The sequence below is a fragment of the Salmo salar genome, chromosome ssa17, assembly GCF_905237065.1.
Source record: "Salmo salar chromosome ssa17, Ssal_v3.1, whole genome shotgun sequence".
Taxonomy (NCBI): Eukaryota; Metazoa; Chordata; class Actinopteri; order Salmoniformes; family Salmonidae; genus Salmo; species Salmo salar.
Genome location: NC_059458.1, coordinates 34,872,638 through 34,896,529, shown reverse-complemented (window position 1 = coordinate 34,896,529; position 23,892 = coordinate 34,872,638). Strand labels below are relative to the sequence as shown.

Genomic DNA, 23,892 nt, shown 5'->3' with positions numbered 1-23,892 from the left:
TATATTGGGTAACGTGTGTATATTGGGTAATGTGTGTATATTGGTTAATGTGTGTATATTGGGTAATGTGTGTATATTGTATGTATATTGGGTAACGTGTGTATATTGGGTAATGTGTGTATATTGGTTAATGTGTGTATATTGGGTAATGTGTGTATATTGGGTAATGTGTGTATATTGGGTAATGTGTGTATATTGGTTAATGTGTGTATATTGGGTAATGTGTGTATATTGGGTAATGTGTGTATATTGGTTAATGTGTGTATATTGGGTAATGTGTGTATATTGTATGTATATTGGGTAACGTGTGTATATTGGGTAATGTGTGTATATTGGTTAATGTGTGTATATTGGGTAATGTGTGTATATTGGGTAATGTGTGTATATTGGGTAATGTGTGTATATTGGTTAATGTGTGTATATTGGGTAATGTGTGTATATTGGGTAATGTGTGTATATTGTTGTTATTGGGTAATGTTGTATATTGGGTAATGTGTGTGTATATTGGGTAATGTGTATATTGGGTAATGTGTGTATATTGGTTAATGTGTATATTGGGTAATGTGTGTATATTGGGTAATGTGTGTATATTGGGTAATGTGTGTATATTGGTTAACGTGTGTATATTGGGTAATGTGTGTATATTGGTTAATGTGTGTATATTGGGTAATGTGTGTATATTGGGTAATGTGTGTATATTGGGTAATGTGTGTATATTGGGTAATGTGTGTATATTGGGTAATGTGTGTATATTGGGTAATGTGTGTATATTGGTTAATGTGTGTATATTGGGTAATGTGTGTATATTGGGTAATATGTGTATATTGGGTAATGTGTGTATATTGGGTAATGTGTGTATATTGGTTAATGTGTTATATTGGGTAATGTGTGTATATTGGTTAATGTGTGTATATTGGGTAATGTGTGTATATTGGTAATGTGTGTATATTGGGTAATGTGTGTATATTGGGTAATGTGTGTATATTGGGTAATGTGTTATATTGGTTAATGTGTGTATATTGGGTAATGTGTATATTGGGTAATGTGTATATTGGGTAATGTGTGTATATTGGTTAAAGTGTGTATATTGGGTAATGTGTGTATATTGGGTAATGTGTGTATATTGGGTAATGTGTGTATATTGGGTAATGTGTGTATATTGGGTAATGTGTTATATTTGGGTAATGTGTATATTGGGTAACGTGTGTATATTGGGTAATGTGTGTATATTGGGTAATGTGTGTATATTGGGTAATGTGTGTATATTGGGTAATGTGTGTATATTGGGTAATGTGTGTATATTGGGTAATGTGTATATTGGTTAATGTGTGTATATTGGGTAATGTGTGTATATTGGGTAATGTGTGTATATATTGGGTAATGTGTATATATTGGTTAAAGTGTGTATATTGGGTAATGTGTGTATATTGGGTAATGTGTGTATATTGGGTAATGTGTGTATATTGGTTAATGTGTGTATATTGGGTAATGTGTGTATATTGGGTAATGTGTGTATATTGGTTAATGTGTGTATATTGGGTAATGTGTGTATATTGGGTAATGTGTGTATGTTGGTTAATGTGTGTATATTGGGTAATGTGTGTATATTGTATGTATATTGGGTAACGTGTGTATATTGGGTAATGTGTGTATATTGGTTAATGTGTGTATATTGGGTAATGTGTGTATATTGGGTAATGTGTGTATATTGGGTAATGTGTGTATATTGGTTAATGTGTGTATATTGGGTAATGTGTGTATATTGGTTAATGTGTGTATATTGGGTAATGTGTGTATATTGGGTAATGTGTGTATATTGTGTGTATATTGGGTAATGTGTGTATATTGGTTAATGTGTGTATATTGGGTAATGTGTGTATATTGGGTAATGTGTGTATATTGGGTAATGTGTGTATATTGGGTAATGTGTGTATATTGGGTAATGTGTGTATATTGGGTAATGTGTGTATATTGGTTAATGTGTGTATATTGGGTAATGTGTGTATATTGGTTATGTGTGTATATTGGGTAATGTGTGTATATTGGGTAATGTGTGTATATTGGGTAATGTGTATATTGGGTAATGTGTGTATATTGGGTAATGTGTGTATATTGGGTAATGTGTATGTTGGTTAATGTGTGTATATTGGGTAATGTGTGTATATTGGGTAGTGTATATTGGTTAATGTGTGTATATTGGGTAATGTGTGTATATTGGGTAATGTGTGTATATTGGGTAATGTGTGTATATTGGGTAATGTGTGTATATTGGGTAATGTGTGTATATTGGGTAATGTGTATATTGGGTAATGTGTATATTGGGTAATGTGTATATTGGTTAATGTGTATATTGGTTAATGTGTGTATATTGGGTAATGTGTGTATATTGGTTAATGTGTGTATATTGGGTAATGTGTATATTGGGTAATGTTGTATATTGGGTAATGTGTGTATATTGGGTAATGTGTATATATTGGTTAATGTGTGTATATTGGGTAATGTGTGTATATTGGGTAATGTGTGTATATTGGGTAATGTGTGTATATTGGGTAATGTGTGTATATTGGGTAATGTGTGTATATTGGGTAATGTGTGTATATTGGGTAATGTGTGTATATTGGTTAATGTGTGTATATTGGGTAATGTGTGTATATTGGGTAATGTGTGTATATTGGGTAATGTGTGTATATTGGGTAATGTGTATATTGGGTAATGTGTGTATATTGGGTAATGTGTGTATATTGGTTAATGTGTGTATATTGGGTAATGTGTGTATATTGGTTAATGTGTGTATATTGGGTAATGTGTGTATATTGGGTAATGTGTGTATATTGGTTAATGTGTGTATATTGGGTAATGTGTATATATTGGTTAATGTGTGTATATTGGGTAATGTGTGTATATTGGGTAATGTGTGTATATTGGGTAATGTGTGTATATTGGGTAATGTGTGTATATTGGGTAATGTGTGTATATTGGTTAATGTGTGTATATTGGGTAATGTGTGTATATTGGGTAATGTGTGTATGTTGGTTAATGTGTGTATATTGGGTAATGTGTGTATATTGGTTAATGTGTGTATATTGGGTAATGTGTGTATATTGTATGTATATTGGGTAACGTGTGTATATTGGGTAATGTGTGTATATTGGTTAATGTGTGTATATTGGGTAATGTGTGTATATTGGGTAATGTGTGTATTGGTTAATGTGTATATTGGGTAATGTGTGTATATTGGTATGTATATTGGGTAATGTGTATTTGGGTAATGTGTGTATATTGGTTAATGTGTGTATATTGGGTAAGTGTGTATATTGGGTAATGTGTGTATATTGGTTAATGTGTGTATATTGGTTAATGTGTGTATATTGGGTAATGTGTGTATATTGGGTAATGTGTGTATATTGGGTAATGTGTGTATATTGGGTAATGTGTGTATATTGGGTAATGTGTGTATATTGGGTAATGTGTGTATATTGGGTAATGTGTGTATATTGGGTATGTGTGTATATTGGGTAATGTGTGTATATTGGGTAATGTGTGTATATTGGTTAATGTGTGTATATTGGGTAATGTGTGTATATTGGGTAATGTGTGTATATTGGGTAATGTGTGTATATTGGGTAATGTGTGTATATTGGGTAATGTGTGTATATTGGGTAATGTGTGTATGTTGGTTAATGTGTGTATATTGGGTAATGTGTGTATATTGGGTAATGTGTGTATGTTGGTTAATGTGTGTATATTGGGTAATGTGTGTATATTGTATGTATATTGGGTAACGTGTGTATATTGGGTAATGTGTGTATATTGGTTAATGTGTGTATATTGGGTAATGTGTAATTGTGTATATTGGGTAATGTGTGTATATTGGTTAATGTGTGTATATTGGGTAATGTGTGTATATTGGTTAATGTGTGTATATTGGGTAATGTGTGTATATTGGGTAATGTGTGTATATTGGTTAATGTGTGTATATTGGGTAATGTGTGTATATTGGGTAATGTGTGTATATTGGTTAATGTGTGTATATTGGGTAATGTGTGTATATTGTAATGTGTATATTGGGTAATGTGTGTATATTGGGTAATGTGTATATATTGGTTAATGTGTGTATATTGGGTAATGTGTATATTGGGTAATGTGTGTATATTGGGTAATGTGTGTATATTGGGTAATGTGTGTATATTGGTTAATGTGTGTATATTGGGTAATGTGTGTATATTGTATGTATATTGGGTAACGTGTGTATATTGGGTAATGTGTGTATATTGGTTAATGTGTGTATATTGGGTAATGTGTGTATATTGGGTAATGTGTGTATATTGGGTAATGTGTGTATATTGGTTAATGTGTGTATATTGGGTAATGTGTGTATATTGGTTAATGTGTGTATATTGGGTAATGTGTGTATATTGGGTAATGTGTGTATATTGGGTAATGTGTGTATATTGGTTAATGTGTGTATATTGGGTAATGTGTGTATATTGGGTAATGTGTATATTGGGTAATGTGTGTATATTGGGTAATGTGTGTATATTGGTTAATGTGTGTATATTGGGTAATGTGTATATTGGGTAATGTGTGTATATTGGTTAATGTGTGTATATTGGGTAATGTGTGTATATTGGGTAATGTGTGTATATTGGGTAATGTGTATATTGGGTAATGTGTGTATATTGGGTAATGTGTGTATATTGGTTAATGTGTGTATATTGGGTAATGTGTGTGTATTATTGGGTAACGTGTGTATATTGGGTAATGTGTGTATATTGGTTAATGTGTGTATATTGGGTAATGTGTGTATATTGGGTAATGTGTATATTGGGTAATGTGTGTATATTGGTTAATGTGTGTATATTGGGTAATGTGTGTATATTGGGTAATGTGTATATTGGGTAATGTGTGTATATTGGGTAATGTGTGTATATTGGGTAATGTGTGTATATTGGGTAATGTGTATATTGGGTAATGTGTGTATATTGGTTAATGTGTGTATATTGGGTAATGTGTATATTGGGTAATGTGTATATTGGTTAATGTGTGTATATTGGGTAATGTGTGTTATTGATGTATATTGGGTAACGTGTGTATATTGGGTAATGTGTGTATATTGGTTAATGTGTGTATATTGGGTAATGTGTGTATATTGGGTAATGTGTGTATATTGGTTAATGTGTGTATATTGGTTAATGTGTGTATATTGGGTAATGTGTATATTGGGTAATGTGTGTATATTGGGTAATGTGTGTATATTGGGTAATGTGTGTATATTGGTTAATGTGTGTATATTGGGTAATGTGTATATTGGGTAATGTGTATATTGGGTAATGTGTGTATATTGGGTAATGTGTGTATATTGGTTAATGTGTATATTGGGTAATGTGTGTATATTGGGTAATGTGTATATTGGGTAATGTGTATATTGGGTAATGTGTGTATATTGGGTAATGTGTGTATATTGGGTAATGTGTGTATATTGGGTAATGTGTGTATGTTGGTTAATGTGTGTATATTGGGTAATGTGTGTATATTGGGTAATGTGTGTATGTTGGTTAATGTGTGTATATTGGGTAATGTGTGTATATTGTATGTATATTGGGTAACGTGTGTATATTGGGTAATGTGTGTATATTGGTTAATGTGTGTATATTGGGTAATGTGTGTATATTGGGTAATGTGTGTATATTGGGTAATGTGTGTATGTTGGTTAATGTGTGTATATTGGGTAATGTGTGTATATTGTATGTATATTGGGTAACGTGTGTATATTGGGTAATGTGTGTATATTGGTTAATGTGTGTATATTGGGTAATGTGTGTATATTGGGTAATGTGTGTATATTGGGTAATGTGTGTATATTGGTTAATGTGTGTATATTGGGTAATGTGTATATTGGGTAATGTGTGTATATTGGGTAATGTGTGTATATTGGGTAATGTGTGTATATTGGTTAATGTGTGTATATTGGGTAATGTGTGTATATTGGGTAATGTGTGTATATTGGGTAATGTGTGTATATTGGGTAATGTGTGTATATTGGGTAATGTGTGTATATTGGGTAATGTGTATATTGGGTAATGTGTATATTGGGTAATGTGTGTATATTGGGTAATGTGTGTATATTGGGTAATGTGTATATTGGGTAATGTGTTATATTGGGTAATGTGTGTATATTGGTTAATGTGTGTATATTGGTTAATGTGTGTATATTGGGTAATGTGTGTATATTGGGTAATGTGTATATTGGGTAATGTGTGTATATATTGGGTAATGTGTATATATTGGTTAAAGTGTGTATATTGGGTAATGTGTGTATATTGGGTAATGTGTGTATATTGGGTAATGTGTGTATATTGGGTAATGTGTGTATATTGGGTAATGTGTGTATATTGGGTAATGTGTATATTGGGTAATGTGTGTATATTGGGTAATGTGTATATTGGGTAATGTGTATATTGGGTAATGTGTGTATGTTGGTTAATGTGTGTATATTGGGTAATGTGTGTATATTGGGTAATGTGTGTATCTTGGTTAATGTGTGTATATTGGGTAATGTGTGTATATTGGGTAATGTGTGTATATTGGTTAATGTGTGTATATTGGGTAATGTGTGTATATTGTATGTATATTGGGTAACGTGTGTATATTGGGTAATGTGTGTATATTGGTTAATGTGTGTATATTGGGTAATGTGTATATTGGGTAACGTGTGTATATTGGGTAATGTGTGTATATTGGGTAATGTGTGTATATTGGGTAATGTGTGTATATTGGTTAATGTGTGTATATTGGGTAATGTGTGTATATTGGGTAATGTGTGTATGTTGGTTAATGTGTGTATATTGGGTAATGTGTGTATATTGGGTAATGTGTGTATGTTGGTTAATGTGTGTATATTGGGTAATGTGTGTATATTGTATGTATATTGGGTAACGTGTGTATATTGGGTAATGTGTGTATATTGGTTAATGTGTGTATATTGGGTAATGTGTGTATATTGGGTAATGTGTGTATATTGGTTAATGTGTGTATATTGGGTAATGTGTGTATATTGGGTAATGTGTGTATATTGGTTAATGTGTGTATATTGGGTAATGTGTGTATATTGTGTGTATATTGGGTAATGTGTGTATATTGGTTAATGTGTGTATATTGGGTAATGTGTGTATATTGGGTAATGTGTGTATATTGGGTAATGTGTGTATATTGGGTAATGTGTGTATATTGGTTAATGTGTGTATATTGGGTAATGTGTGTATATTGGGTAATGTGTGTATGTTGGTTAATGTGTATATTGGGTAATGTGTGTATATTGGGTAATGTGTGTATATTGGGTAACGTGTGTATATTGGGTAATGTGTATATTGGTTAATGTGTGTATATTGGGTAATGTGTGTATATTGGGTAATGTGTATATTGGGTAATGTGTGTATATTGGGTAATGTGTGTATATTGGGTAATGTTGTATATTGGGTAATGTGTGTATATTGGGTAATGTGTGTATATTGGTTAATGTGTGTATATTGGGTAATGTGTGTATATTGGGTAATGTGTGTATATTGGTTAATGTGTGTATATTGGGTAATGTGTTATTGTATGTATATTGGGTAACGTGTGTATATTGGGTAATGTGTGTATATTGGGTAATGTGTTATATTGGGTAATGTGTGTATATTGGGTAATGTGTGTATATTGGGTAATGTGTGTATATTGGGTAATGTGTGTATATTGGGTAATGTGTGTATATTGGGTAATGTGTGTATATTGGGTAATGTGTATATTTGGGTAATGTGTGTATATTGGGTAATGTGTGTATATTGGTTAATGTGTGTATATTGGGTAATGTGTGTATATTGGTTATGTGTGTATATTGGGTAATGTGTGTATATTGGGTAATGTGTGTATATTGGGTAATGTGTGTATATTGGGTAATGTGTGTATATTGGGTAATGTGTGTATATTGGTTAATGTGTGTATATTGGGTAATGTGTGTATATTGGGTAATGTGTGTATATTGGTTAATGTGTGTATATTGGGTAATGTGTGTATATTGGGTAATGTGTGTATATTGGTTAATGTGTGTATATTGGGTAATGTGTGTATATTGGGTAATGTGTGTATATTGGTTAATGTGTATATTGGGTAATGTGTGTATATTGGGTAATGTGTGTATATTGGGTAATGTGTGTATATTGGGTAATGTGTGTATATTGGGTAATGTGTGTATATTGGGTAATGTGTGTATATTGGTTAATGTGTGTATATTGGGTAATGTGTGTATATTGGGTAATGTGTGTATATTGGGTAATGTGTGTATATTGGTAATGTGTATATTGGGTAATGTGTGTATATTGGGTAATGTGTGTATATTGGTTAATGTGTTATATTGGGTAATGTGTGTATATTGGGTAATGTGTGTATGTTGGTTAATGTGTGTATATTGGGTAATGTGTGTATATTGTATGTATATTGGGTAACGTGTGTATATTGGGTAATGTGTGTATATTGGTTAATGTGTGTATATTGGGTAATGTGTGTATATTGGGTAATGTGTGTATATTGGTTAATGTGTGTATATTGGGTAATGTGTGTATATTGGGTAATGTGTGTATATTGGTTAATGTGTATATTGGGTAATGTGTGTATATTGGGTAATGTGTGTATATTGGGTAATGTGTGTATATTGGGTAATGTGTATGTTGGGTAATGTGTGTATATTGGGTAATGTGTGTATATTGGGTAATGTGTGTATATTGGGTAATGTGTGTATATATTGGGTAATGTGTGTATATTGGTTAATGTGTGTATATTGGGTAATGTGTGTATATTGGGTAATGTGTGTATATTGGTTAATGTGTATATTGGGTAATGTGTGTATATTGGGTAATGTGTGTATATTGGTTAATGTGTATATTGGGTAATGTGTATATTGGGTAATGTGTGTATATTGGTTAATGTGTATATTGGGTAATGTGTGTATATTGGGTAATGTGTGTATATTGGGTAATGTGTGTATATTGGTTAATGTGTGTATATTGGGTAATGTGTGTATATTGGGTAATGTGTGTATATTGGGTAATGTGTATATTGGGTAATGTGTGTATATTGGGTAATGTGTGTATATTGGGTAATGTGTGTATATTGGGTAATGTGTGTATATTGGGTATTAGTGTATATTGGGTAATGTGTGTATATTGGGTAATGTGTATATTGGGTAATGTGTGTATATTGGGTAATGTGTGTATATTGGGTAATGTGTGTATATTGGGTAATGTGTGTATATTGGGTAATGTGTGTATATTGGGTAATGTGTATATTGGGTAATGTGTGTATATTGGGTAATGTGTGTATATTGGGTAATGTGTGTATATTGGTTAATGTGTGTATATTGGGTAATGTGTGTATATTGGGTAATGTGTGTATATTGGGTAATGTGTGTATATTGGGTAATGTGTGTATATTGGGTAATGTGTGTATATTGGGTAATGTGTATATTGGGTAATGTGTATATTGGGTAATGTGTATATTGGGTAATGTGTGTATATTGGGTAATGTGTGTATATTGGGTAATGTGTGTATATTGGGTAATGTGTGTATATTGGGTAATGTGTGTATATTGGGTAATGTGTGTATATTGGGTAATGTGTTTATATTGGGTAATGTGTGTATATTGGGTAATGTGTGTATATTGGGTAATGTGTGTATATTGGGTAATGTGTGTATATTGGGTAATGTGTATATTGGGTAATGTGTGTATATTGGGTAATGTGTATATTGGTTAATGTGTGTATATTGGGTAATGTGTGTATATTGGGTAATGTGTATATTGGGTAATGTGTGTATATTGGGTAATGTGTGTATATTGTATGTATATTGGGTAACGTGTGTATATTGGGTAATGTGTGTATATTGGTTAATGTGTGTATATTGGGTAATGTGTGTATATTGGGTAATGTGTGTATATTGGTTAATGTGTGTATATTGGGTAATGTGTGTATATTGGGTAATGTGTGTATGTTGGTTAATGTGTGTATATTGGGTAATGTGTGTATATTGGGTAATGTGTGTATGTTGGTTAATGTGTGTATATTGGGTAATGTGTGTATATTGTATGTATATTGGGTAACGTGTGTATATTGGGTAATGTGTGTATGTTGGTTAATGTGTGTATATTGGGTAATGTGTGTATATTGGGTAATGTGTGTATATTGGGTAATGTGTGTATATTGGGTAATGTGTGTATATTGGGTAATGTGTATATTGGGTAATGTGTATATTGGGTAATGTGTGTATATTGGGTAATGTGTGTATATTGGGTAATGTGTGTATATTGGTTAATGTGTGTATATTGGGTAATGTGTGTATATTGGGTAATGTGTGTATATTGGGTAATGTGTGTATATTGGGTAATGTGTGTATATTGGGTAATGTGTGTATATTGTGTGTATATTGGGTAATGTGTGTATATTGGTTAATGTGTGTATATTGGGTAATGTGTATATATTGGGTAATGTGTGTATATTGGGTAATGTGTATATTGGGTAATGTGTGTATATTGGGTAATGTGTGTATATTGGGTAATGTGTGTATATTGGGTAATGTGTATATTGGGTAATGTGTGTATATTGGGTAATGTGTGTATATTGGGTAATGTGTGTATATTGTATTGGGTAATGTGTGTATATTGGGTAATGTGTGTATATTGGGTAATGTGTGTATATTGGGTAATGTGTGTATATTGGGTAATGTGTGTATATTGGGTAATGTGTGTATATTGGGTAATGTGTGTATATTGGGTAATGTGTATATTGGGTAATGTGTGTATATTGGGTAATGTGTATATTGGGTAATGTGTGTATATTGGGTAATGTGTGATATTGGGTAATGTGTATATTGGGTAATGTGTGTATATTGGTTAATGTGTGTATATTGGGTAATGTGTGTATATTGGGTAATGTGTGTATATTGGGTAATGTGTGTATATTGGGTAATGTGTGTATATTGGTTAATGTGTGTATATTGGGTAATGTGTGTATATTGGGTAATGTGTGTATATTGGGTAATGTGTGTATATTGTATGTATATTGGGTAACGTGTGTATATTGGGTAATGTGTGTATATTGGGTAATGTGTGTATATTGGGTAATGTGTGTATATTGGGTAATGTGTGTATGTTGGTTAATGTGTGTATATTGGGTAATGTGTGTATATTGGGTAATGTGTGTATGTTGGTTAATGTGTGTATATTGGGTAATGTGTGTATATTGTATGTATATTGGGTAACGTGTGTATATTGGGTAATGTGTGTATATTGGTTAATGTGTGTATATTGGGTAATGTGTGTATATTGGGTAATGTGTGTATATTGGGTAATGTGTGTATATTGGTTAATGTGTATATTGGGTAATGTGTGTATATTGGGTAATGTGTGTATATTGGGTAATGTGTGTATATTGGGTAATGTGTGTATATTGGGTAATGTGTGTATATTGGTTAATGTGTGTATATTGGGTAATGTGTATATTGTTAATGTGTATATTGGGTAATGTGTGTATATTGGGTAATGTGTTATATTGGTTAATGTGTATATTGGGTAATGTGTGTATATTGTATGTATATTGGGTAACGTGTGTATATTGGGTAATGTGTGTATATTGGTTAATGTGTGTATATTGGGTAATGTGTGTATATTGGGTAATGTGTATATTGGGTAATGTGTGTATATTGGGTAATGTGTGTATATTGGTTAATGTGTGTATATTGGGTAATGTGTGTATATTGGTATGTGTATATTGGGTAACGTGTGTATATTGGGTAATGTGTGTATATTGGGTTAATGTGTGTATATTGGGTAATGTGTGTATATTGGGTAATGTGTGTATATTGGTTAATGTGTGTATATTGGGTAATGTGTGTATATTGTATGTATATTGGGTAACGTGTGTATATTGGTTAATGTGTGTATATTGGGTAATGTGTGTATATTGTATGTATATTGGGTAACGTGTGTATATTGGGTAATGTGTGTATATTGGTTAATGTGTTATATTGGGTAATGTGTGTATATTGGGTAATGTGTATATATTGGTTAATGTGTGTATATTGGTTAATGTGTGTATATTGGGTAATGTGTGTATATTGGGTAATGTGTGTATATTGGGTAATGTGTGTATGTTGGTTAATGTGTGTATATTGGGTAATGTGTGTATATTGGGTAATGTGTGTATATTGTGTGTATATTGGGTAATGTGTGTATATTGGTTAATGTGTGTATATTGGGTAATGTGTATATATTGGGTAATGTGTGTATATTGGGTAATGTGTATATATTGGGTAATGTGTGTATATTGGGTAATGTGTGTATATTGGGTAATGTGTGTATGTTGGTTAATGTGTGTATATTGGGTAATGTGTGTATATTGTATGTATATTGGGTAACGTGTGTATATTGGGTAATGTGTGTATATTGGGTAATGTGTGTATATTGGGTAATGTGTGTATATTGGGTAATGTGTGTATATTGGGTAATGTGTGTATGTTGGTTAATGTGTGTATATTGGGTAATGTGTGTATATTTGGTAATGTGTGTATGTTGGTTAATGTGTGTATATTGGGTAATGTGTGTATATTGTATGTATATTGGGTAACGTGTGTATATTGGGTAATGTGTGTATATTGGGTAATGTGTGTATATTGGGTAATGTGTGTATATTGGGTAATGTGTGTATATTGGTTAATGTGTGTTTATTGGGTAATGTGTGTATATTGGGTAATGTGTGTATGTTGGTTAATGTGTGTATATTGGGTAATGTGTGTATATTGGGTAATGTGTGTATGTTGGTTAATGTGTGTATATTGGGTAATGTGTGTATATTGTATGTATATTGGGTAACGTGTGTATATTGGGTAATGTGTGTATGTTGGTTAATGTGTGTATATTGGGTAATGTGTGTATATTGGGTAATGTGTGTATGTTGGTTAATGTGTGTATATTGGGTAATGTGTGTATATTGTATGTATATTGGGTAACGTGTGTATATTGGGTAATGTGTGTATATTGGTTAATGTGTGTATATTGGGTAATGTGTGTATATTGGGTAATGTGTGTATATTGGTTAATGTGTGTATATTGGGTAATGTGTGTATATTGGGTAATGTGTGTATATTGGGTAATGTGTGTATGTTGGTTAATGTGTGTATATTGGGTAATGTGTGTATATTGTATGTATATTGGGTAACGTGTGTATATTGGGTAATGTGTGTATATTGGTTAATGTGTGTATATTGGGTAATGTGTGTATATTGGGTAATGTGTGTATATTGGGTAATGTGTGTATATTGGGTAATGTGTGTATATTGGGTAATGTGTGTATGTTGGTTAATGTGTGTATATTGGGTAATGTGTGTATATTGTATGTATATTGGGTAACGTGTGTATATTGGGTAATGTGTGTATATTGGTTAATGTGTGTATATTGGGTAATGTGTGTATATTGTATGTATATTGGGTAACGTGTGTATATTGGGTAATGTGTGTATATTGGTTAATGTGTGTATATTGGGTAATGTGTGTATATTGGGTAATGTGTGTATATTGGGTAATGTGTGTATATTGGGTAATGTGTGTATATTGGGTAATGTGTATATATTGGTTAATGTGTGTATATTGGTTAATGTGTGTATATTGGGTAATGTGTGTATATTGGGTAATGTGTGTTTATTGGGTAATGTGTGTATATTGGGTAATGTGTGTATATATTGGGTAATGTGTATATATTGGTTAAAGTGTGTATATTGGGTAATGTGTGTATATTGGGTAATGTGTGTATATTGGGTAATGTGTGTATATTGGGTAATGTGTATATATTGGGTAATGTGTGTATATTGGGTAATGTGTATATTGGGTAATGTGTGTATATTGGGTAATGTGTATATATTGGGTAATGTGTGTATATTGGGTAATGTGTGTATATTGGGTAATGTGTGTATATTGGGTAATGTGTGTATATTGGGTAATGTGTGTATATATTGGGTAATGTGTATATATTGGTTAATGTGTGTATATTGGGTAATGTGTGTATATTGGGTAATGTGTATATATTGGTTAATGTGTGTATATTGGGTAATGTGTGTATATTGGGTAATGTGTGTATATTGGGTAATGTGTGTATATTGTATGTATATTGGGTAACGTGTGTATATTGGGTAATGTGTGTATGTTGGTTAATGTGTGTATATTGGGTAATGTGTGTATATTGGGTAATGTGTGTATATTGGGTAATGTGTGTATATTGGGTAATGTACTGGTGGCCCCTCGTCCTGACTGTCTCATCTCTTTTTGTTAATCACATCCTTGATGATTCCACGTTTCTAAAATGGCCTGTGATGATGACGACACATAAGCGCAGAAGGTGATGCAGCGGGTTCCATTCCAAATGGCACTCTATGTGCTATATAGTGCACTACTTTAGACCAGGGCCCTATATAGTGCACTACTTTAGACCAGGGCCCTATATAGTGCACTACTTTAGACCAGGGCCCTATATGGTGCACTACTTTAGACCAGGGCCCTATATAGTGCACTACTTTAGACCAGGGCCCTATATAGTGCACTACTTTAGACCAGGACCCTATATAGTGCACTACTTTAGACCAGGACCCTATATAGTGCACTACGTTAAATGAGGGCCAACAGATTATAGGGTGCCATTTTGGACGTAACCCCAGTGATGCAGGCCGCACCTTCGTTCAGTTTCATCCAGTTGAGTTCGCTGAAGAAGGGGTGCGCTCGGAGCTCGTCACAGGACCCGTTCTTGAAGCCCAGCCTCTGGTCCACCGTCTTGCACAGCAGCGCCTCGCAGATGGACTTGGCTTTCTCACTGAACTTCTCCGGATAGGCCACGGGGTCATTCAGAATCCGCTTCTTCACTACTTTGTTCTCCACCTGAATAGATGACAGCCCATAGAGTTGGACAGAAGGTAAATCTATCCAACTCTCTATGTCTATGTGCCTCTATGTACCTCTTTGTGCCCTCTAACTAACTCTATGTGTTAGCCCTAGGTTAGGTTACACCTGACCAGCCCCACCCAGTACATTATTCATTAGCGTTACCTCTGTCAAGCCTCTGTGTGCGTCACAAATGGCACCATTTTCTCTGTTTAGTGCACTACTGTTGACCAGGGACCATAGGGCTCTGGTTTAAAGTAGTGCACTCCATATGGAATAGGGGGCCATTTGGAACGGAGGTAGACAAACGTGAGCTGTGACTGAAGAAAGCAAGAGAAAGACAGACAGAGAGAGAGGAGAGAGGCACAGAGAAGGTGAGAGAGACAGAAGGAGAGAGAGAGAGAGAGAGAGAGAGAGAGAGGAGAGAGACAGAAGGAGAGAGAGAGAGACAGAGGAGAGAGAGACAGAGAAATAGAAGGAATGACAGAGACAGAGAAGGAGAGAGGGACAGAGAAGGAAAGAGAGAGAGAGAGAGAGAGAGGGACAGAAGGAGAGAGAATGTACAGTAGAAAGAGGGTAGTACAGAATAGAGAGAGAGTGAGAGAGAGAGAGAGAGAGAGAGAGAGAGAGGGGGATAAGAAGGAGAAGGGAAGGAGAAGAGGACAGGAGGGAGAAGAAGAAATGGAAGAGAGGAAGGTAGAGGTCACCTTCTCTCCTCGGGTTCTGAAAGGTCCCTTGGCAGCGATGAACTCATACAGCGTGACCCCAAGGGTAAAGTAGTCCACTGACCAGTCATACTCCTCCCCTTTCAGCAGCTCTGGGGCCATGAACCCTGACGGGAAGAGGTCAAAGGGCACAGTAGTGTCCTCTGTCTGCGTCTCAAATGGCACCCTATACCCCATATACAGTCATCTACTACTGACCCCCACATTATGCTACAGGCCAGGGAGGTAAGGACCGGTGAGATAGAGAGGGGAGGGGACAGATAAGGACAGGTGTCTAGAGAAGGGAGGGGACAGGTAAGTGCAGGTGTAATAGAGAGGGGACAGGTAAAGATAGGTGGGATAGAGAGGGGAGGGGACAGGTAAGTGCAGGTGTAATAGAGAGGGGACAGGTAAAGATAGGTGGGATAGAGAGGGGAGGGGACAGGTAAGTGCAGGTGTAATAGAGAGGGGACAGGTAAAGATAGGTGGGATAGAGAGGAGGGACATGTAAGTGCAGGTGTAATAGAGAGGGGACAGGTAAAGATAGGTGGGATAGAGAGGGAGGGGACAGGTAAGTGCAGGTGTAATAGAGAGGGGACAGGTAAAGATAGGTGGGATAGAGAGGGGAGGGGACAGGTAAGTGCAGGTGTAATAGAGAGGGGACAGGTAAAGATAGGTGGGATAGAGAGGGAGGGGACAGGTAAGTGCAGGTGTAATAGAGAGGGGACAGGTAAAGATAGGTGGGATAGAGAGGGGAGGGGACAGGTAAGTGCAGGTGTAATAGAGAGGAGACAGGTAAAGATAGGTGGGATAGAGAGGGAGGGGACAGGTAAGTGCAGGTGTAATAGAGAGGGGACAGGTAAAGATAGGTGGGATAGAGAGGGGAGGGGACAGGTAAGTGCAGGTGTAATAGAGAGGGGACAGGTAAAGATAGGTGGGATAGAGAGGGGAGGGGACAGGTAAGTGCAGGTGTAATAGAGAGGAGACAGGTAAAGATAGGTGGGATAGAGAGGGGAGGGGACAGGTAAGTGCAGGTGTAATAGAGAGGGGACAGGTAAAGATAGGTGGGATAGAGAGGGGAGGGGACAGGTAAGTGCAGGTGTAATAGAGAGGGGACAGGTAAAGATAGGTGGGATAGAGAGGGAGGGGACATGTAAGTGCAGGTGTAATAGAGAGGGGACAGGTAAAGATAGGTGGGATAGAGAGGGAGGGGACAGGTAAGTGCAGGTGTAATAGAGAGGGGACAGGTAAAGATAGGTGGGATAGAGAGGGAGGGGACAGGTAAGTGCAGGTGTAATAGAGAGGAGACAGGTAAAGATAGGTGGGATAGAGAGGGGAGGGGACAGGTAAGTGCAGGTGTAATAGAGAGGGGACAGGTAAAGATAGGTGGGATAGAGAGGGGAGGGGACAGGTAAGTGCAGGTGTAATAGAGAGGGGACAGGTAAAGATAGGTGGGATAGAGAGGGGAGGGGACAGGTAAGTGCAGGTGTAATAGAGAGGGGACAGGTAAAGATAGGTGGGATAGAGAGGGGAGGGGACAGGTAAGTGCAGGTGGACTAGAGAGGGGAGGGGACAGGTAAGGACAGGAGTGAGAGAGAGGGGAGGGGACAGGTAGGGACAGGAGTGAGAGAGAGAGGGGAGGGGACAGGTACAGTAAGTGGTTACAGCAGTGTGTCCGGTCAGGGACAGTACAGTGGGTTGTCAGGGACAGTACAGTGGGTTGTCAGGGACACTACAGTGAGTTGTCAGGGACATTACAGTGAGTTGTCAGGGACATTACAGTGAGTTGTCAGGGACAGTACAGTGAGTTGTCAGGGACAGTACAGTGAGTTGTCAGGGACAGTACAGTGAGTTGTCAGGGACATTACAGTGAGTTGTCAGGGACAGTACAGTGAGTTGTCAGGGACACTACAGTGAGGGACAGTAGAGCGAGTTGTCAGGGACAGTACAGTGAGTTGTCAGGGACAAGTACAGTGAGTTGTCAGGGACAGTACAGTGAGTTGTCAGGGACAATACAGTGAGTTGTCAGGGACACTACAGTGAGGGACAGTACAGTGAGTTGTCAGGGACAGTACAGTGAGTTGTCAGGGACAGTACAGTGAGTTGTCAGGGACAGTACAGTGAGGAACAGTACAGTGAGTTGTCAGGGACAGTACAGTGAGTTGTCAGGGACACTACAGTGAGGGACAGTACAGCGAGTTGTCAGAGACAGTACAGTGAGTTGTCAGGGACACTACAGTGAGTTGTCAGGGACAGTACAGTGAGTTGTCAGGGACAGTACAGTGAGTTGTCAGGGACAGTACAGTGAGTTGTCAGGGACAGTACAGCGAGTTGTCAGGGACAGTACAGTGAGTTGTCAGGGACAGTACAGTGAGTTGTACTGTACAGGTGAGTTAAGGGAAGTGGTAGTGTACCTGGAGTCCCAGCGTAGCCTTTGATATTGGTCTGGTTGTCCTCCAGCTCCACGGCCAGACCAAGGTCAGAGATACGCACGTTACCTGAGACAAAGAGCAAACATCAAGACCATAATGTCAAACACACCTCCAACAAACGTCAGAGATATTGTTAGCAGCCCAGAGTACGTCAGTGTCGACCCATGTCCTGTGTAAAGTGTGTGTGTGTGTGTGTGTGTGTGTGTACCTTCATTATCCAACAACACATTCTCAGGTTTGAGGTCTCTGTAGATGATTCTCTTCTGGTGGAGGTGCTCCATACCCTGTATGATCTGAGCTGTGTAGAAACAGGCCCTCTGCTCATCAAACCCTGGGTTGTTCTCATCCACATTGTAGATATGATACCTGACCGTAGATTAGATTGATGTTTACAAGAGGACATTCTTACCTCAGATCACGCATGAGATACACAAACCACATAGAAACACAACAGGAAACACAGCAGGATATAAACAACTGTAGATAGTCAGACATAAATAGAACCCTCCCTCCCCACACCCACCCAATAGGAGCAAGCTATCTTACCTCAGGTCTCCTCCCTCCCCACACCCACCCAATAGTAGCAAGCTATTTTACCTCAGGTCTCCGCCCTCCCCACACCCACCCAATAGTAGCAAGCTATTTTACCTCAGGTCTCCTCCCTCCCCACAGCCACCCAATAGGAGCAAGCTCTTACCTCAGGTCTCCTCCCTCCCCACACCCACCCAATAGGAGCAAGCTATCTTACCTCAGGTCTCCTCCCTCCCCACACCCACCCAATAGGAGCAAGCTATTTTACCTCAAGTCTCCTCCATTCATGATGGTCATGACCAGACAGAGCTCAGTCTTGGTCTGGAAGGCGTAGGCCAGCGACACGATGAACCTGCTGTGGACACGTGCCAGAATTCTCTTCTCCACCATCGCCCCCTAGTGGACCGGAGGGGAAAGGCACCCTATTCCTTATATAGTGCACTACATTTGACCAGGGCTCATAGGGCTCATAAGGGCTCATAGGGCTCTGGTCAAACGTATTGCACTATATAGGGAATAGGGTTCCATTATATAGGGAATAGGGTGCCATTATATAGGGAATAGGGTTCCATTATATAGGGAATACGGTGCCATTATATAGGGAATAGGGTGCCATTATATAGGGAATAGGGTGCCATTTGGGCCAAAGCCTGTGTCTAAGGTCAGCACAGGACAGGCTGCAAGGTCCATCAGTTCATTCACATTACACAAGACAACCACATACTTATACGTAAGCATGTGTGATAACACGCACATACACACACGCCCAATACCCGTAGCAGGGAGGGATCTGCTCCATTTAGAAACATGGCAGAGCTGGCACGTACTGAATAAGGAGCTCAATAATCATTGTAATGCTGCAGGTAGGGGCTTATCACTGATTATATCATAGAAGACAGACATTCTGCACAGCTCCTCTGGTTCCTGCAGGTAGGGGCTTATCACTGATTATATCATAGAAGACAGACACTCTGCACAGCTCCTCTGGTTCCTGCAGGTAGGGGCTTATTACTGATTATATCATAGAAGACAGACACTCTCCACAGCTCCTCTGGTTCCTGCAGGTAGGGGCTTATCACTGATTATATCATAGAAGACAGACACTCTCCACAGCTCCTCTGGTTCCTGCAGGTAGGGGCTTATCACTGATTATATCATGGAAGACAGACACTCTGCACAGCTCCTCTGGTTCCTGCAGGTAGGGGCTTATCACTGATTATATCATAGAAGACAGACACTCTCCACAGCTCCTCTGGTTCCTGCAGGTAGGGGCTTATCACTGATTATATCATAGAAGACAGACACTCTCCACAGCTCCTCTGGTTCCTGCAGGTAGGGGCTTATCACTGATTATATCATAGAAGACAGACACTCTCCACAGCTCCTCTGGTTCCTGCAGGTAGGGGCTTATCACTGATTATATCATAGAAGACAGACACTCTCCACAGCTCCTCTGGTTCCTGCATTGGCACTTCATTGAGCGATTAATGTCACTTCATATCCACGAGTGATTTGACAGTCCAAAGTCAGTCCAGAGTCCACACAGCGTGGTTCCCTGGTAGACATCAGTGTGTAAACCAGCTGCCACTGTGGCCTAGAGGAATAGCTGGACCCCTGGGGTATTTGAATGAAATAACACTTGTATTTCATGTCAACTCTAATCATTGCCACTGCCCTGCCCAATATATCTCAATGTCCCCTGTTCATTCAGTTCCACTCCAGATAGACCCTTACCCCTCACTGCCCAGAACGACTACAGTCCAACACTTACATTCATCTTACTGGAGACTACTGCACTATACTACACACTCACACACACACACACACACACACACACACACACACACACACACACACACACACACACACACACACACACACACACACACACACACAACACACACACACACACACACTCACTCACTCACGCACACATGCACACAGACACGTACGTACATGTACACACACACACACACACACACACACACACACACACACACACACCACTGCCCAGACCACTCCTCTGTCGAGTCTATTTGTGGCATAGAACAAATCTACAGGGATGATCCTACATTGCACCCTATTCCCTATGAAGGGCCCTACTTTTCACCTTGGCCCATAGGGATTTACAGGGAGTGGGGTGCTATTTGTGATGCAACCTCAGAGGAAGACATTTGGAAGGTGTGTTGTTGGGTAATAGTCCTGAATGAGGTTCTTATGTAGTGTGAAATCCCTGTGATAATCTGAAGAGCTGTGACATTCTGCTGAAGGTCAAGGCTGAGGGATATGTACTCTCCTGTGTGTGCTCTCCTATGTACTAACACCTGTGTGTGTGTGCTCTCCTATGTACTAACACCTGTGTGTGTGTGTGTGTGTGCTCTCCTATGTACAAACACCTGTGTGTGTGTGCTCTCCTATGTACAAACATCTGTGTGTGTGTGTGTGCTCTCCTATGTACAAACACCTGTGTGTGTGTGCTCTCCTATGTACAAACATCTGTGTGTGTGTGTGCTCTCCTATGTACTAACACCTGTGTGTGTGTGTGTGCTCTCCTATGTACTAACACCTGTGTGTGTGTGTGTGCTCTCCTATGTACTAACACCTGTGTGTGTGTGCTCTCCTATGTACTAACACCTGTGTATGTGTGCTCTCCTATGTACTAACACCTGTGTGTGTGTGCTCTCCTATGTACTAACACCTGTGTGTGTGTGTGTGTGTGTGTGTGCTCTCCTATGTACTAACACCTGTGTGTGTGTGTGCTCTCCTATGTACTAACACCTGTGTGTGTGTGCTCTCCTATGTACTAACACCTGTGTATGTGTGCTCTCCTATGTACTAACACCTGTGTGTGTGTGCTCTCCTATGTACTAACACCTGTGTGTGTGTGCTCTCCTATGTACTAACACCTGTGTGTGTGTGCTCTCCTATGTACTAACACCTGTGTGTGTGTGCTCTCCTATGTACTAACACCTATGTGTGTGTGCTCTCCTATGTACTAACACCTGTGTGTGTGTGCTCTCCTATGTACTAACACCTATGTGTGTGTGCTCTCCTATGTACTAACACCTGTGTGTGCTCTCCTATGTACTAACGTAAGTCTGTTCCGTAATCAGCCCTCCTCCACCAAGCATCGCTTATCCTGGACAGATGCTTTGGATAAGTTGTGTTACGAGTGGTATTCATCGTACCCAAAACACAAACTTTATTAATTAAACTGTGAACTCTCTTTTGTCCGTCACACGCTTCTCTCTCTCTCTTTATCTCTTACCTCTTTAAAGTGACTTCCTCAGAGCTCTCACACGAAACTCACATGTACTGAAACCAACACCTAACCCTAATGTCTTACAACACACGTCTCATATCAACCCATCCACTGACACATAGCCATTTCCCTCCATGAACTACACTACCCATCAGGCACTCCTTCCTCTTTTCCAATGGCAACCAATTTTGCCCTCCATTTTAGAAGTGAACTACAAAGTCCACTATATATAGTAGTAATACAGGTCTTCTGTCTCTCACCTCATAGCCTTTCCTCTTCTTCAGCCTCTTCTTGTTGAGCTTCTTGCAGGCGTACAGTTTCCCCGTGGCCTTCATCGAGGTGGCGTGTACCTCCCCGAAGCCCCCCTTCCCAAGGACACGGAAGTCCATGAACCAGTCCTCTCCCGTGGGCTGCATCTCCAGCCACTTCCACTGGAGGAACCTCTTCAGGTGCATGCTGTCCAGGTAGAAGGTGTAAGGGACCTCCTTGAGGAAGTCCAGTACGCTGGTCAGAGTCTCGATGAACAGATCGTCTCCGGCCTCCGCGTACTTCTCCTTCACCTTGGTGATGTCGTTCTCCGGCAGGAAGGGGCAGAAGTGTTTGGCGCTTGGCTCCATGTAGCGAGAGAGCATCTTGGAGGCCTTCTTAATGCGGTCCTGGTCCTCGGCCTGGTTGTACTCCTCCACGTCCTTCCACAGGCGGCAGGGGCCTTTGTATTCGTTGTTGGCCTCCAGGAACTCCTGGAACAGACGCTTGCCGATGGGCTGCTCCACGCAGGCGGTCTGGAAGCCCAGGTCCAGTGTCTCCCTGAGGCCCTCGCACACCGTGATGTGAGGCAGCTTCAGGCGGGCGTGGTACTTCTTGTCCCGGTTGGCGGACGGGTTGGCCGTGCCGTCGAAACTCCCGCGCGCCGAGATGTAGGCCGAGTTGGCCACCACCGTTGTCAGGCTGCCCATATCCATGGCGATGAAGGATGGAGGCAGAAACAAAGAGAGAGAAATAAAGAGAGAGAGAAACAGAAGTGAAGCGCCGAGCTCCACTGGGAAACAGATCAGGAGAGGGAGTGAGAAAAGCCCCAGACAACTCCTCTCGTCGTGGACACGGAGAGAAGAAGAGGGGGAGAGGAAAGAAGGAGGAGAAGAGAAGGACAGGAGTAAACAGAAGGACAGATGGCCAGATGACCAAAATGTTCACGGGAAATGAAAGGACTAGAGTTTCCCCCAGACTGTAGTGATTCAGTAGAGAGCAGAGGGGTGATCTGTCTGTCTGTCTGTACCCCTGGAGCGCAGGATGCAGAGAGAGAGAGAGAGAAAGAGACACACAGGGAGCACTGATTCCCCTTACTGGGACCGGAGCAAACCTGAGACTGAGAGGTTAAGCCCCTGCCACGCACACACGCACACACATTCTCACATAACAGAGATCTGTCTGACTCAACACCTTTGTGTTCAGAGTTTATCCACTAACTCTATAATACCTTCCTTCCACTGCTACTGTGTTAAACCATGAGGAGGACAATAGGATGGAGAGGGAGAGAGAGAGAGAGAGAGAGAGAGAGAGAGAGAGAGAGGAGGGGAGAGAGAGAGAGAGATATGGAGAGGGAGAGAGAGAGGGAGAGAAAGAGAGAGAGATGGAGAGGGAGAGAGAGATGGAGAGGGAGAGAGAGAGGGAGAGAAAGAGAGAGAGATGGAGAGGGAGAGAGAGATGGAGAGAGAGAGAGAGGGAGAGGGAGAGAAAGAGAGAGAGAGAGAGGGAGAGTGAGAGAAAGAGAGAGAGATAAGAAAAGAGTCAGAGTGGTAGCATTCATAAAAATGATCCATGTCTATGGAATGGTATGTGATCCAGGTCTATGGAATGGTAGGTGATCCATGTCTATGGAATGGTAGGTGATCCAGGTCTATGGAGGGGTAGGTGATCCAGGTCTATGGAGGGGTAGGTGATCCAGGTCTATGGAATGGTAGGTGATCCATGTCTATGGAATGGTAGGTGATCCATGTCTATGGAATGGTAGGT

At 39.0% G+C, this 23,892-nt stretch overlaps 1 protein-coding gene across 1 annotated transcript in view; it reads right to left on the bottom strand.

Moving 5' to 3' along the window:
• Positions 1-23,451, bottom strand: part of LOC106594304 (rhodopsin kinase GRK1-like) — a 56,838-nt gene extending 33,387 nt beyond the window's left edge. Inside the window, exons 1-6 of the mRNA XM_045699584.1 lie at positions 22,140-23,451; positions 18,886-19,013; positions 18,295-18,452; positions 18,069-18,152; positions 15,658-15,782; positions 14,746-14,947 (exon numbers count right to left, since the gene is read on the bottom strand). Of these exons, the coding sequence (XP_045555540.1) occupies positions 14,746-14,947; positions 15,658-15,782; positions 18,069-18,152; positions 18,295-18,452; positions 18,886-19,013; positions 22,140-22,841 (1,399 nt within the window). The 5' untranslated portion in view covers positions 22,842-23,451. The remainder of the gene's footprint in view (positions 1-14,745; positions 14,948-15,657; positions 15,783-18,068; positions 18,153-18,294; positions 18,453-18,885; positions 19,014-22,139) is intronic.
• Between the last annotated feature and the right edge of the window lie 441 nt (positions 23,452-23,892).